Source organism: Ceratocystis lukuohia (genome assembly GCF_044167205.1).
Source record: "Ceratocystis lukuohia strain C4212 chromosome Unknown Supercontig8_pilon, whole genome shotgun sequence".
NCBI classification, from domain to species: Eukaryota; Fungi; Ascomycota; class Sordariomycetes; order Microascales; family Ceratocystidaceae; genus Ceratocystis; species Ceratocystis lukuohia.
The window spans coordinates 458,346-474,326 of record NW_027263527.1 but is presented as its reverse complement, the minus strand read 5'-3'; the positions used below and the strand labels follow the sequence as shown (position 1 = coordinate 474,326).

General features: G+C 49.5%; 4 protein-coding genes across 4 annotated transcripts; 3 read left to right on the top strand and 1 right to left on the bottom strand.

The window, feature by feature from the left end:
- Nucleotides 1-1,603: 1,603 nt before the first annotated feature.
- On the top strand, nt 1,604-6,661 carry HOO65_080118 (Ribonuclease H-like domain; the record flags this gene model as incomplete). The annotated part of the gene is made up of 1 exon (XM_071001451.1): nt 1,604-6,661. One exon carries the CDS (start codon nt 1,604-1,606, stop codon nt 6,659-6,661), a length of 5,058 nt encoding a protein of 1,685 aa, XP_070856349.1.
- A 2,665-nt stretch (nt 6,662-9,326) lies between these two features.
- Nucleotides 9,327-10,433, top strand: HOO65_080117 (1-phosphatidylinositol phosphodiesterase; the record flags this gene model as incomplete). The annotated part of the gene is made up of 1 exon (XM_071001450.1): nt 9,327-10,433. One exon carries the CDS (start codon nt 9,327-9,329, stop codon nt 10,431-10,433), a length of 1,107 nt encoding a protein of 368 aa, XP_070856348.1.
- Nucleotides 10,434-10,946: 513 nt separating this feature from the next.
- On the bottom strand, nt 10,947-12,041 carry HOO65_080116 (1-phosphatidylinositol phosphodiesterase; the record flags this gene model as incomplete). The annotated part of the gene is made up of 1 exon (XM_071001449.1): nt 10,947-12,041. One exon carries the CDS (start codon nt 12,039-12,041, stop codon nt 10,947-10,949), a length of 1,095 nt encoding a protein of 364 aa, XP_070856347.1.
- A 2,478-nt stretch (nt 12,042-14,519) lies between these two features.
- Nucleotides 14,520-14,957, top strand: HOO65_080115 (Endothelin-converting enzyme-like 1; the record flags this gene model as incomplete). Its single annotated transcript, XM_071001448.1, has 1 exon — nt 14,520-14,957. The coding sequence occupies one exon, from the start codon at nt 14,520-14,522 to the stop codon at nt 14,955-14,957; it is 438 nt and encodes a 145-aa protein (XP_070856346.1).
- Between the last annotated feature and the right edge of the window lie 1,024 nt (nt 14,958-15,981).

Genomic DNA, 15,981 nt, shown 5'->3' with positions numbered 1-15,981 from the left:
TCTGATCGAGAGGAACAGATTATCTCCCGGCTCACTCTCGACCTAGCTTAGCGAGGACTTCCTCCACGACTTCGTGGTGTTGAAGAAATGGCTAACAAACCTGCTCGCTGACTACGACGCGTCACTACCTTCAAACTAATAACATACACTCTCCGTGATCGATACCTTCGTAAACCTTCTCGCGGCGATATTGTTCCTAAATTGTGCAAACTATCTGATCTACAGGAAATGATTATTGTTAAATATATTATCGACCCCGGCCCTCGAGGGTTCAGTCCCACCCCTCCTGGCGTAAGTTTCTCGGTATCTCTGATTGGGAAAGGGAGCATTACCTTAGCCTTGTTTATAGTGCCATCTATTGTCGTTATATGCAAGGGATGGTCAGTGTTGCATTTGTATGCGCATATCCCACCCGCCCGTATCATTTCTAGACAGATTATTTTGAGCCTTGGGAAAGCCGCGAATCTGTATAGGCCCAGCGTGATGGTCGTTTCATAAACTGTCGGGGCTGCGCGGATTCCGTCTTGGAGCAAAGCCTCTAGCTTATCCAACCCTGTCCTGTTTGCCATAGGATAACATGTGGTGGTCGCATATGTCAGCTGCACCACCAAACAAGCTCTCATGACTGGCAATTCTGACTTTAGTAGAATTACAAAGAAGACTCTACTAAGGCCTCAAAGTACGTCGATGGTCTTCCAGGCCTTCACCATTATTGCTTCAGAAGGTTTTTTGAATCTCGGGCTAGGATCCCATCAGACCCCCGGCCCTCCTTTCCACAGGGAGTCCTCAACAAATAGACTCATTTGCCTGTACGACAGGAAGGAAGCTACCCACTTGCAGAGGGGGCTCTAGCAATTTCTGGCTTCTCAGCCTGGCCACCAACCCGTCCTTCTTGACTGCTTTAAAGGGCCCCTTGATATCAAAATGGACCCCTGTCAACGATTGCAAATATTTTGTCGTCTTCACAAGTGAAAATAAAAGACTTCGAATTGCACCAGCAATTCCTAAGACTACCAAGAAGGCTGGAGATATAATCATCAGCAAATTGAAGGCATGGAGCAGCCAGACAGGCCGCAAACCAGTTGAACCCATGCTGGACAACGGCACTTGGTGTGAATATCTAGAAAGTCAACACCTGCGCAGCCCAAAACGGAATCAATGTAGTCACTTCGCCACCACATATGCCAGCCCAAAACAGTGTAGCTGTTGGATGAAATGTTGGATGAACTGCATGGAGGATGGGTATTGTGGGGAATTTGCCTTCGGTCGGGTTAACCCTGGGTAAACCCGAGCCCGAATACTTCAGCTTAGTTGTCCATGACGGAAGAACTTAACACTTTAGAGAATGAATAGAAAACAAGCTTCACCAATTCGATCAATCTGTATACCAGCACGGTTCCACGTGCGGTTGTACAGGATCACGAGTGACTTCTAAAGTGATATAACTGAATTCAGTAGATTATTCCGACACTGATCAGTTCTCGGTAGAGTTCTGAACAGCAAGGTTACGGAATTCCGGAGAAAGACAACCTTCAAAGAAAATTTTCAACAACGACCCCGCATCAAACCCCCCCCCCCCCCCCCCGACAACATCCCCCGGAGAATGAGCGACGAAAGCAACCAAGGAAGCCCCGACACACGCTCAGCCATTATAAGTCAACTGTCCGAAACGTCAGACGGACGGGCCACGACGCGGATGGGCTCATCGCTAACGAGGGATGAGCGCATCAAGGCGATACAAGAGATCATCGACATCCTGGACTCTCACAAGGTTATGGATGACTGCGCATGTGACATGCTGTTCGACGTGTTCGGCGAATGGACGGCCGACGAATGGAGAGACCTGGGAGGCATGTATTCCCGACTCCGCTCCGAACTTATACGCCATGGCGTTTACGTCCCTCATCATCGGATCACTGGCTCGATGATGAACTCGATCGAGGTGGCTTCGCACCCCGTCGATGAGTGGACTGACGAGATGATGAAGCAGTACGATACCATCTCACTGGTTTACACAGGGCAGAGCGCACTGCAGGAGCGTCTCACCAAGGAGAAGATCCCTCGGGATCTGTGGACTGTGAGGCAGTGGATCCTGGAAGACAAGACACAGGGTGCTCGTCCTACCCAAGAACGAGCGGTCCGTGTTGCACAGCCCAAGCAAGGAAATGTGACAAAGGGGACGCAGGACGTGCGCGAGGAATACAGGCAGGAGAGCGCCACGATGGCGGACAAGGTCGAAAGAGACGCGACCAATCGCGTGAGGAAAGACGCTGACGCATTTCTGGAGCAGAAGATCAACTTGGGTGCGTTGCAGGAGAAGACCGAGGTCAGGGACTTCGCTCATCTTGAGTACCGTACCCCGTCGTTGCACAGCAATGCCTACGAGACTGAGCAGCGGAAGATCCTCATTCTGCTGGAAAAGACCTGGCCCAAGGAGGAGCAATTCTCTGGCGCGATGGACTCGGTGAGCCTCTGGCATCGCTTCCGGGTATTTCTTCACCAGTGCAGACAGTATGGCTTAGACGAGCACTACCTGCATTATGCACTACCCTCCATGATGGCTGTGGGCCCTGCGCGCGACCTCTGTCGGGAGCTGGTCATCACGACAGATGCGACAGACTGGAAGTCGGTGATGATCCAGATGGAGCGTAGGTTCGAGAATGCAGGGATGAAGCTGGCGCGTGACAACCGCTGGCTGCAGTACTCGCTGGATGAGTTCATCCGCGATAAGGGTGACGGCAGGCCGTTGCATGAGATCGTCTTTGCATTCTACGAGTGGTTGGAGAGGGGACAGCTCTCTCTCTCCCCCACCTACCAAGGACATGACGCCCTGCGCGATAGACTCCTGGCCAACCTGCGGCAGCATCACGCCACGGCCAAGGAGTCGAGTCGCTACGGCTACTCCAACATGACCGCATTGGACATAGCAATTCATGTGTGCGACGCCCTCAGGGCTGATCTGCAGGCGGCGAACGTGGAGAGAAGGGGGCAGCAGCTGGTGCTGCGTGGTTCGGCTTTCGCGAACAGGCCAATGAGCGTGGAGGATGTCGATGCTCACGTGGAGCAACTCCTGGTGGACAGGAGGTTCAGCAAGCCCAAGCTCTATGGGCGGCGAGCACTTCGCAAATGCTTTATCTGCCAGAAGGAAGGCCACTTCATGAACAGACACACGAAGGCCGAAAGAGACAGGCACATGGCAGAGTGGCGCACCAAGAAGCCCTCTGGCCCGGCACACGTATATGCCATGGACGCCTTCGACATGGAGTATGGAAGTTTCCATGGGTGCGCGGAAGAGGAGGAGGAGTTTGGCCCAGACCAGACCACGGAGACCTATGTGACGTGGGTAGATGGCAACGGGCGCGAGACTTTGGACGCGCTGGACGACAACAAAGTCCACCATTGGCTGGTCGGCGCTTCGGCTCCACGGGGCATGAGCCATGCCCAGCGGGAGCCCGCGGCCAAGGATGGATCCCGCTACTCTTCTGACGAGTTCATGGGCTTGATCATCGATACCGGAGCTGCAAAGGTGTCGACGGCAGGCATCAGTCAGTTCAAGGCGCTCCAAGCGTTGAAACCGGAGCTGGCACTTGATACAGCAACCAAGGGCCACATCAAGGTGCGCTTCGGCATGGGCCAGGCGTCCAGCCTGGGAACGACTGTGATCGACACCGGTGTGGGGTCGGTCACTTTCCACGTGATGGATGCTGACACCCCCTTCCTTCTGTCACTGGCCGACCTCGACAGGCTTGGCGCGTTCTTCAACAACACGAAGAACAAGCTTGTCAAAGGCGCCGTCCACGTGAATGTCTTCCGTCGGTTCGGACATGCTTTTCTGCATCTTCCTGAGATGCCCCAGGGGAATGGGAGGGATGACGGCAGAGAAGGCGACTCGTTCTTCACGGAACAGGAACTCCGTCGACTGCATCGTCGCTTCGGCCACCCGTCAGTGTCAAAGCTGCACGCGCTTCTGCGCAAGGCCGAGCTGGGTGACACGACGACACATGAGGACCTGAAGAAGATCCAGGACTTCTGTCATCAATGCCAGACACACGAGGGACCACCCAAGAGATTCCGATTCAAGATCCATGGCGACGATCCCGCATTCAACAGCGTGATCTATGTGGACGTCGGCTACATGGACACTGGGATCTCGGAGGATGGGGAGAGCCACAGGAGGATGCCTTTCCTACATGTGGTGGATGAGGCGACCGGATTCTCGGCTGCGAGATGGCTGAGCAGCATGACAGCAAAGCACTGTTGGGACATGCTTCGCGAGTGCTGGATTGACACCTACCAAGGACCACCGGATGTCATCGTACACGACCAGGGCACGTCCTTCACAGGTGCTGAGTTCTCAGACCAGGCGAGGCTTCTTGGCACTGTGACCAAGGGAGTCGCTACGGAAGCTCACCACAGAGTGGGCAAGGTTGAGAGAGCCCATGCCATGCTGAAAAGGGCATTCAGCGTGATGACAAAGGAGAACAGCGGAGTGGACCGAGCGCTCAACCTCCAGATGGCGGTCAAGGCAGTCAACGATACGAGCGGCCCGGAAGGTCTCGTGCCGACGATGCTGGTGTTTGGCGCCTATCCACGGCTGACATCCGCCAGCACTCCTTCGCCCTCCATGACAAAGAGGGCCAGGGCAATCAAGATGGCCATGGCGGAACTGGAACGCTTCAAGAGCAACAGACAGGTCACTGAGGCTCTTGCTACGAGGAACGGTCCAGATCCGGAGATTCCAGCCATCGGCGCCCAGGTACTGACGTGGAGAGAGAATGCTGGCAATGGCGTACCAGGATGGTGTGGGCCGTTCACGGTTGTGAGCACGGACGCCAGCACGGTTGTGGTTGACAACGGCAACGGGATGACAACGACAATGGCGAGGTCGTCAGTCAAGCCGTACAACCTTGACACTGAGGTTGAGACGGCGCCACAGCCACCGAGGCGAGGCAGAGGCAGACCGAGACGTGCAGCGGCAGCGTACGCCGCTATCACAACGGCCACCGGCGGCGAGATCTGGATTGCGGGGACACCAGAGGAGGAAGACAATGGCACTTTCCCATCCTCATCTGCGTCGGCTCCGGCACCAGATTTCATACATTCACGACAGACGGAAGTGAATGGTTTGCTGGAGAAAGGTGTGTTCGAAATCGTGACGAGAGAGTCAGTGCCTCCCCGCACTAGACTGTTCAAAGCACGATTCGTCGATGAGGTCAAGCACGCAGGAACGGCTCAAGCGATCGAGAAGTCACGGCTCGTGGTCTCCGGCCACTCGGACGCCGACAAATCGACAGTGCTGACCCAGGCACCAACGATCCAGCGAATGAGCCAGAGAGCACTGATCTCGGTGGGAGCATGCCGGCTCGAGGGCGGCAAGGTGAGGTTCCTCATGAGGGACATCAGTCAGGCCTACGTCCAATCCCTGTCCAAGCTTGCGAGAGCATTCTACCTCGACCCGAAGAAGGAGGTCAGGGACATCCTTGGCATTGGTGTGGAGAAGGTGTTGAGGGTGCTCAAACCGTTATACGGAATCGCGGAAGCGGGCAACCACTGGTTCGCGACTTACAGCAAGCACCATATCGAGAAGCTGAAGATGAGGCCCTCCACATACGACAGCTGCTTGATGATGAGTACCGTGGACGGTGAGTGTGGGATGGTCGGCCTGCAGACAGATGACACTCTGATTCTGTCTGATGACAACTTCGCCCAGCGTGAAGCAGCAGCCCTGAAGGAGGCGGGATTCCTGGCTAAGAATCGCGAGGAGCTTTCCAAATCCCATGGGCTGAAGTTCAACGGCGGCCTGTTGTCGATGATGGACGACGGCAGTCTTTATCTTTCCCAAGAGCGCCAAGTGATGAACATTGACACCATCGACAACACACCCAAGGTCAACCGGGGCTCACGTGGCAAGATTTCCGAACCACTGACCTGCAGAGAGCAATACGTGGCCCAGAGAGCTCGTGGGGCATATGTCGCGTCTGTCTGCCAACCCGAGGCGTCTTTTGATATGTCAACGGCGGCACAGCATACCAATCCTGACGAAGAGCAAGTCAAGGCCCTGAACCTGCGCTTGCAATGGCAGAAGGACAATGCAGGCCGAGGCCTCAGGTATGTCAAGCTGGACGAAGACACGATGCGCATCATGTGCTTCACCGACGCGGCCTTCGCCAACAACAATGACTTCACCTCGCAGATCGGCTATGTGATTGCATTGGCCGACGAGGAGGGCAAGGCAAACATTGTGCACTGGTCGTCAACCAAGTGCAAGCGGGTGACAAGGAGCGTGCTGGCGGCAGAGCTATACGCGCTGGTGCATGGATTTGACGTCGCAGCATGCCTGAAGGCCACATACGACGAGATCTACAAGCGCAAGGTGCCTCTGGTATTGTGCACAGATTCGAAGTCAATCTTCGACGCAATCACGCGGCTCGGGACGACCACCGAAAAACGACTGATGATCGACATCCAGCTGATGCGCCAGGCGTATGAACGCCGCGAGGTGGCAGAGCTAAAATGGATCGCTGGTGGTGAGAACCCAGCGGACCAGATGACCAAGGTGCAGGCTAAGGCCTGCGACGCGCTCACGAGGTTGATTGACACCAACCGGATCAGCGTCACCGAGCAGATGAGTGTGGAGCGCCCTCCAGAGGGAGGCGCCTAGACCTCATGGACTGTACTTGGTGCAACTGGGTGTTGGATCCTCATGCGTTTTTACCATTCAGCTCACTCACGCCCTATGGGGTCTTCTTTTTCCTCCTTCCGACATGAAGGACTTGACCAGGTACTCGATGCAGATGGCATGCTTACCTCACCTGTGGGATAAGGGGGCCAAGTGGTCCTTATTCTACATGTACACTCTATACGCATCACAGAGGATCTGGGGCCAAGTGGTTCTGATCTTACATGAGTGTTTGACTTTGCTGGTTTCTGTCTTTAGCTTTACACACTTGTGTTTTAGTTTTTCCACTGATGAACGACGGCTCAAATTCCTTTCCCTGATCTTTATCTTTTTTTTCTTGTTTTGGCTCACTTTACATGCAAGACAGCAGAAGGGCATCTCGACTTTTAAAGAATGCCCAGTGTTGGATGAAATGTTGGATGAACTGCATGGAGGATGGGTATTGTGGGGAATTTGCCTTCGGTCGGGTTAACCCTGGGTAAACCCGAGCCCGAATACTTCAGCTTAGTTGTCCATGACGGAAGAACTTAACACTTTAGAGAATGAATAGAAAACAAGCTTCACCAATTCGATCAATCTGTATACCAGCACGGTTCCACGTGCGGTTGTACAGGATCACGAGTGACTTCTAAAGTGATATAACTGAATTCAGTAGATTATTCCGACAGTAGCCGAGCGTGCAGTCAAGGAAATCTTGGCCAAGCTTCGCGTTCCAGTGGCTGATGGTGTTGGGATCTGTCACTACCTACAATCCCCGAGAAAATCAACCCTGTCGTCTCATCCATTCAACAGATTCTTCCTCTACTATCCCTTTACTTCCTATTTCTCATCTCTTGGTGGCAGCATTGTGAATTTACATGGCATAATTTAACTCGAAAAAAGGTTAGCATGCTAGAATGTGATCAACATCAAGTGAATGCTCTACTAAGCTCTAGTTGACCATCTACCACGATTCGGTAGAACATCGGTCAATCACATGATTTGTATATTATATTTTCTCCTGTCCCGTCAGTGTGAAAGTTTTAGATAGTGTAGAATAGATCTTAAATGTTGAATCAGTTGATTTATTCAAGGGATTACTTCTACACTACGTCCTTGAACTTCACCCCTTTTATAGTGCTCATGAGGATCCATGATAGGGTGTCAACCCTATTATCTATCTTCAGCCACAAGATGTATGAATAAGTGGGGCATGTATGGGACGCCACTTACCCTGGATTAGTGCGCCACGCAACAGATAGCTCTAATCAGACAATTAGAAAACACAACGACAGGCGGCGTAGTTAGACAAAGTAACTAAAATTAGAATAATTCCAGGCGAGAGTGCTGCCCCTACCAGGGGTATTTCTACCAAAAATAATGGCTTCTCTTATAAATCAGCGCTAGAACTTTCTCAAGACTTGTATGGTTAGAGGCCCCCAAGTTTAAGTGTTGGCATATGTCACAAAGCTAGCTGTGACGTGACAATATGCTCAGAGACTAAAGAAACAAAAGAACTTCATACGCTATAACAAGTGCTTGGCAGCTGAAATATTTAAAGTAGCAAGAGTCAAAAAAGTGTTCGACTGGATGGCGAGCTACATTAGCTGTAGATAGCCTCTGGCCTAGAAAGCATGTGCCTGTTAGCCTAACAGCTGGAACGCCAAAATTGGGCAGAAACTACAAAAACGAGGGCATGAAGGGTGCAAGTCAAGGGGTGAGCGAGCAAAAATACTAGAGAGCAATCTGATGCAGAAAAGAAGAAAAAAATCCACATGAGCATCACTCTAAGCTATGGCCAGGGCGTAGTTCTATGCTACATATGAATAGATAGATGACCACTACCGAGACTTCGTGTATATTAGAGTGATCTGACTAACGAAGAACTTTTTTGGACGGTCCTAGCTTGGGCGTAGCTTGAAGGATGGGGACAGAAATAAACAACCAGGGTCAGCTAGCCGAGTTCACATATGTTTTCACTCTAGGATGTGCATGTGCCGTAGCATGAAAAAACACTAAACGGAACATGCACTAATAATGACAGCTACACCATGCTTTTGGTGTTTTCGAGATATTCCAAGGATTCATGCCAGCTAATCATAGGCCCTTTGTTCATTCTCTCTTGGGAATAGCACGAGAGGAGCAGGAGCGACAATAGCATCATCGTTCCGGTTCTAGCCAACCAAACGAAGGCTACTCGGGTGTATCGCTAGGCTATCATGATGGCTTTCACTAGGTTTTAGACTTCAGCGAGGTGAGGTTGCCAAAGCCGGTCCAGATCCCGACTATTAATATGATGGCATGCCCGCTGTCTAACGTAGTACATCTCCTTTTTTCACTCATCAGCACATCTTCACCAATCCTCTTCTTTCTTCTTTCTTCTTTCTTCTTGTCTTCTCTATTATCTTCTTTTTTGTTTTCTTTCTTGTCTTCTTTCTTGTCTTCTCTTCTTTCTACTCTTCTTTCTACTCTTCTTTCTCGTCTTCTCTTCTTGCCTTCTCTTCTTGCCTTCTCTTCTTGCCTTCTCTTCTTGTCTTCTTTCTTGTCTTCTTTCTTGTCTTCTTTCTTGTCTTCTCGTCTTGTCTTCTCGTCTTTCTTCCCTTCTTTCGTCTGCTACCCATCTTTGAGCTTCTGTACTACTAGCACTTGCTTTGACCCTGATATCAATATGCGCTTTTCTCTCTTAGCAACCCTGGCTTCTCTAGCCTTCACCTACGCCAAGAGCTCTGAAGAGAATATTAATGACCCTTGGTCGTTTAATGTCGGTTCTGGCCAGTACGCTGACTGGATGCAGCGCATCAAGGACAACACGCCTCTGTCAAGCTTGTCTATCCCTGGCACCCATAATTCCATGACGGACAAACTAGATAACGGCCTTCTACGAGGCCAGGACACGCCTTTGGCCCAGCAGCTTACTGGTGGTATCAGATACATCGACATCACCCTACAGAACACCGATAATAATCTGTTGGTATACCACGGAACCAGCAAGACTGGCTACAATTTCGAGGAGGTATTGACCACCATTTATAACTTCCTCGATGACCACTGTCGTGAAGCTGTCATCATACGCATCCAGAAGAGTACTCTGCTTAACGGGTCCCAGGCCTTCACGGACTTGCTTCGTGGATACTTAAACCCTGGAACTCCTATTGGCAATCGTGCTGCCCAGTATGTCTACAATAGAGGTACTCCTGCAAGCACTACTCTCCCGACTCTTGGCGATCTCCGTGGCAAGCTGTTTATCTTGCAGGACTTTGACACTAAACCCAGCGGCGTTTTTGGCTTCCCCTGGAGCTCTCCTCTTATCTCTAACCACCACTTCAAGTTTGGAGTTGGCAAGCTGTTGGTGGGAGCTAAATGGCACACCGTCAGGAAGCATATTGAAGGTCTTTCTAGAAAGAGCGCTGAGACGCTGTACATCACTGACATGACAGTTAGTGTTGGCTCTAAGCCCATTAGCATTGCCACTGGCGATGAGAAAAATCCCGGCATGAATGGCCGTCTTGGCATCTTCCTGAAGGACACCAAGGGGGGCGATTCCAATGAATTCCTCTTCGGATTCAGGAGAGCTCGTCTTGGAGTTATTTCCATGGACTTCCCTGGCAAGAATCTTGTTGAGCAGATCCTGAAGTTTAACAAGTTTTACGAAGAGATTTCCACTGCCGAGGGTTACAGCCAGCAACCCCCTCCATCCCCCAGCTACTCTGGCTCCAACGCCAGCCCTAACACCAACTCTTACCCTAACCCTATTCCTGCCCCTACCCAGTATTAGAAAGTTATGTTACGAATCTGGGTTTTTGATGCATAAAGAAATGATGAAGTTAATAATGAAAAGGTGGCGAAGGTTGCAGTACAAATAAATAAAAATATGTCACTACGAAAAGAATCCCACTGAGGCCTGTTCTCTTTGAAGCCTAGCTAAACTGAAGCTTGAATGTGTCGTCTGTGATAGTCCTTACTCTTGGTATTCATACTAGCTGGCAGCCCGATTCAATAGAAATTACAGGAGCCAAGAAGTGTAGCTACATCAACTATGGAATCTAACAGTAGATATTGGGAGGACGTACTGAATGTCCTGTAAAGAGAAGGAAGAAGGAATAAGTGATTATTGAAGTTGTTCTGTATCTATCTAAATCTAGTCCAAGGGGCGGATCTCAGCCGGTTTATACATCCATCACTACCATGTCTAGATCAAGCACATGGGCCTTGGAAGAAGACCTTTTATGTCTGATACTAGCCCTCACTTAGGTTACTGACAATAATTTGTAACAGGGGCAATATATATTTATTTAGCTAGGCCAAAGGGCTTGTCATCAGTACCCGTAACTTCATCATCATCAGACTCAGCCGGGGGAGTGTCGCCATCATAGACTTCGTCAAAATCAAACTCCTCCGCAGTGGTCTCATCAATGCGATACGAATAAAAAACATTAGTCTCAGGGGCCTGATAATCGTCGTTTAGCTTTAAGATCTGGTTAACAAGACGATAGCCAGGGAAGTCCATGACAACAACACCGAAACAGTCGCCCTGTTCAAGTGAGAGGTAGTCACCAAGAAGTCTGTTCATCCCAACATCACCATAATTGCTAGTAGCGAAATTAATAGGCTTGACGCCTGCACTAGCAGTAGCGTGGGTAATACGCAGCTTGGTCAAGTCTTGGGGTCGGCTAAGATGAGTTTTGATGGCGTCCCATCTCCAGTTCAGCAACAGGGTACTAGCAGCAAGCCTATGATTGTAACTCGAGACAGTATTTGAGTTCCAGGGGATACCATAACGACCGGGCGGACTGCTCTTGAAGTCCTGCAGAATGAGAACCTTGCCGCGAACTTGGCCAAGTGTAGGGATGGTATCTTCATCGCCGTCCCTGGAGTAGATATACTGGATGGGACGATCATCAATTTCAGAATCAGAACCAAAGTGTCCTTTCATAGATTCGAGAAATGTTTTGGAACTATCAAGTATGCCACCCTTTTGAATGCGGAGAATGATGGCTTCACGAGGGTGATTATGGAGGAAGTTAAACAAAGTGGTCAAGACGTATTCGAGATTGTAGCCAGTAGCAGCACGCCCATTGTAAATCATCATATCGTGGTGGGTGTATCGGCAGCTAATATCGATATATCTGATGCCAGCAATAAGCTGTTGGTCTAGGGGCATGTTTTGGGTCTGTGAATAATCGGATTCGACTATATCTGTCATGGAGTTGTGGGTTCCAGGAATGGACAGGGCCGTCAGAGACACGTCGTCCACAATGGTGTCCATCCAGTCAGCCTTGTAGCCTTCGTCAAGATTAAAAGACCACATGTCATCGATACCGTTGAAGCTTCCGGCATGACTGAAGGCCAGAGAGGCCAGTATTGTGAAGAAAGAGCAGTGCATGTCAACAGCAAACCCGCCTAAATGCTAAGTAGTAGACAGAATCAAAGAACGACAATGAATAAAAGAGGGGGGGCATCTGCAGCAGTTAGATGGTGAGTAGCAAAAGAGATGCGATAGTCTTGGGCAATGGGCATACTATACTTTAATAGTTTGGCCATGACCAAGCAAACCTTGATGAATCTAATGTGCCAACATTCAAACGCCAGCTATAGCGTTCATAATATTCCAGTGACTTTGAGAAGCTTTGATCAGCCAAGATACACCTGGCGCATACAATTTGACGAATCCTGTTCCTAGGCATTGATGTGAAATTGCAGGAAACCGACTAATACTTGATATCCAACGGCCCCCAAGTGATGCCTGCCACAATCAAATAGAATAGACTCCTTCACCAATTTAGCCCTGTGCACAACATCCAGAGCTTGCTCATCAGCTCTAAAGACCTCTCTGGCTGGGGACACGACGTTACCCGAGATTAAGTTGGAGGGTAATTATAAATAGAGTTGGGCTCTAAATCCTCTGAACTACTATCTTGCCAAGAGCTCTTCAGCACATAGAGGCCCTGGGCCTAGCGTCGGCATGCGGTGTTATTTTTTAAAAATCAACCCCCGAGATCTTAGGTCGGCCTGATTGCTGCGTACCGTATTACACCGATCGCGTGGTACTACCTTCTTAGGGTGCTTTGGGCGGCTAGTGATTTCATAACTCCAACCTGTCTGAGAAGTTTGACTTGGGAAATGTCATACCTCTGCTCATATGGCCCTATAGTAACTTGATCACAGGTCCGACGTCTACGTTGATATAATCATGTTCTAAGAAAGCCTAAGCCAGACCTGGTGACAATGGCGAATGGCGCATTCAGAGATGCCCCGTTGGCAATTCTTTCCTAGTAAATAGTACCCAAGCATGAAGAATAGGGGGTATGTGATGGTTGAATATAATTCGGCAATTATTTATTACCGGTTCATCATCGGCGGGAACGGCTGCGTGTCATGTACGCATCAATCCCAATGCCCATATAGAGAGACAGGTGATGCATGAAATGCTGCACGTGGATGTTCTGATGTTTGCCTTCTTCCGACTCATTTTCCCGATTTCTCCCTATTGTGTAGCTCAACTCTGTAGTGGTGCCTATTCATCCCACCATAGACTACTTTCATTTTACAGCGGTATTTAAACATCATGCGATATAATGTGTGTGACCAGCGAGTGCACTAACTAAGCGAGTTCACCAAAGATATCGACCCTGAAGAAACAAACAACATGGCACAAAAACATAAAATAGCATTGGATCAATCAAATCTAACCACTATTGTTTTCCCAGGTATTCCAACAGCACCTCGACATGTTCTTGAGTTATGGCCAGCCTTGCTACAAGTTGTAGTGCACTGCTTTGCACTAACCAGCCTCGATTCCACCACCAGAACTCAGCTATTTCACTTACACCCAATTCAGCCAAAATAGAGGCTATTTGCAAACTGTTGGCGAGATATAAGACTAAGGACTAAGAGGCATGATTCAGCCAATTAAAATGGACACATAGCCCCACACCTCGACTTCTGTTGCGTGGCGCACTATCCAGGTTAAGTGGCGTCCCATACATGCCCCACTTATTCATACCTCTTGTGGCTGAAGATCCATGATAGGGTTGACACCCTATCATGTATCCTCAGGAGCAATATGCAAGGGACGTGGTGTAGAAGTTATCCCTTTAATAAATCCAACTGATTCAACATTTAAGATCTATTCTACAAGTTCCTCCTGTTCAGAACAAGGGCTATTTCCCAGCACTGCATCGGAATAGACGGAGGCGCCCAGGCAACTAAAGGAAAAGAGTGTGAATAGAAAGATATAAGCAGTAACTCAGCATGTTTGTTGTTCACCGTCTTCTTCATCATTAGATAACTGACCTTCACCTCATCGGCACTTGTAGCGCCGTGCGGAGATGCAGAATTAGTGACACGGGCTAACTGTTTGGCAGCAAAAAGGCTTGGGAGGCGCCCTGGCCTTGTCTATACTTCGTCAGTGCTCCCATTAAGTTGAAAAGATTTTGGGGGCATTTTATGCCATTGTAGGAAGATCTTCACGCTGTCTAGGATAGCATAAACCCACTCTCGGCAATGGTTTTAGTTGGCTCCATTTAACCAATGATATTTGCCTTGCCTAAGATAGGGAGACTAGATTTGTTGTGCTCTTCCGTTGTTCTAATTTGCTGTGTCGCTTTCTCGTTGGCTTGGCCTAGATCTAATTATATACTTCCACATGGATTCAATATTTCAAAATCACGGAATTCAATTCTGTCTTTGTGCTAGGCCTCTTGGCCTATGCAATCAACGCTCAAAGTGAATCTGCATCATAGACAGCAGACCATGAGGCTGCCCCTACATCAAACCCTAGATACTGCAACACCCCTGCCTGCCAACGGATTGCTGCAGACCTTCCTTCCAACTTGCCTCCAAACTATACTGATCTAGACCCATGCAGCAGTTTGAGAGCTCGCCCGCCTGCAGTGGTTGGCGTCTGAAACATGAGCCCAAGCCTGGCCAACATAGAGTCAGCACTACCACTTTAATTCAGGACCATTTCAACGGAATCATTCGCGAAATTGGCGAGGATCCATTGCCATTGCCTGCTGGTATAGATCTGAGCTCCCAGGATGCTCAAAACCTTTACAAGATGAAGGCTATCTACAATGACTGCATGGATGTATATACCATAAAGAACCTTGCCATTGGGCCACTAAAGAAGGTCCTTGGCTCAGCCACCATTGCTCTTGTAATTGGTGAGATTGATCCTGACCATATCACTGCTGGCCTCGCCGGGCCTATGGACTTCGGTATGCCTTCGCCCTCAGACTTCAATTCGGAAGAACTCCATATCTGTAGTACCTATGGCGACGTATACGCGCTGGCCTAGTCCGTGTCTATGCTTTTTTCAGAGTGTAGATTGATGCATAGCATGGCTGCATGTAAGTCTGGCTTTGCTCTTGAAATCGAGTGCATGTATGCAAGCACGTGATATTCGATCAGCATGGACATTTTAAGAGTCCCAGGTTGAATAGAAGCGCAAGCAGCTGCGCTAGTACTTGCGATTCGAGGGGATCAACAACCGAAAGATCCATCAGCAGTGCTGTATGCCGCCACACTGTCGTCAGTATCATTGCGCATGATGCTAGTCCTTGCCCTCAGGAAGAACATGAGTGTGACCCAGTGGGATGTATGCAACGCCTTTATGAATGCGACACTCCCAAGGCCCATTTACATGAAAATGCTTGTTAGTGGTCAGAAGGATCACATTCTGCGGATAAAGAAGGCGATCTTTGGTCTCAGAGAAAGTCTATGACTATGGAATGCTCTCTTCACGAGGATCATCACGGAATTGACGGACTTGAAGCCAGTACCGGAAGACCCATGTCTATTTGCAAGTCCAGATGGAAAACGATTTATCAGAGCAAACCAATATGCGTACATCAGAACGTTGTTGAACAAATGGGGGACCTACCTGCAAGATCGGAAAAGACGTGTGGCCACATGTCCGATGCGAAACCACCGGCTCCCAAGGAACCTAGCTGATAGCTGTGACCTCAGACTTAAGAACAGTGGGAGGACTTCTATGGCTTAGCAATAACACAAGACCGGATTTGAAATTCAGTGTCAGCATTGCCCCGGAACATGCAGCGAGCCCAGGCCAAACACACTAGGCGGCGCTACTCGACATGATGGAATATGTCCAGCAATCTAAGGATGCCTTTCTGGCAATAGAGGCAAAAGACACCACACTGGCCCCGAAATTCCAGGTCTACTCAGATGCAAGCTTTGCAGGCAGATCAGATCTCAGAAGTACACAGGGGCAGTTAATTAAGTTCATTTCGACAGTCATCTTCGCCAAAAGCAACAAGCAGACAGTCGCCTCTACTTCGACGTCGGAAGCAGAATTGATT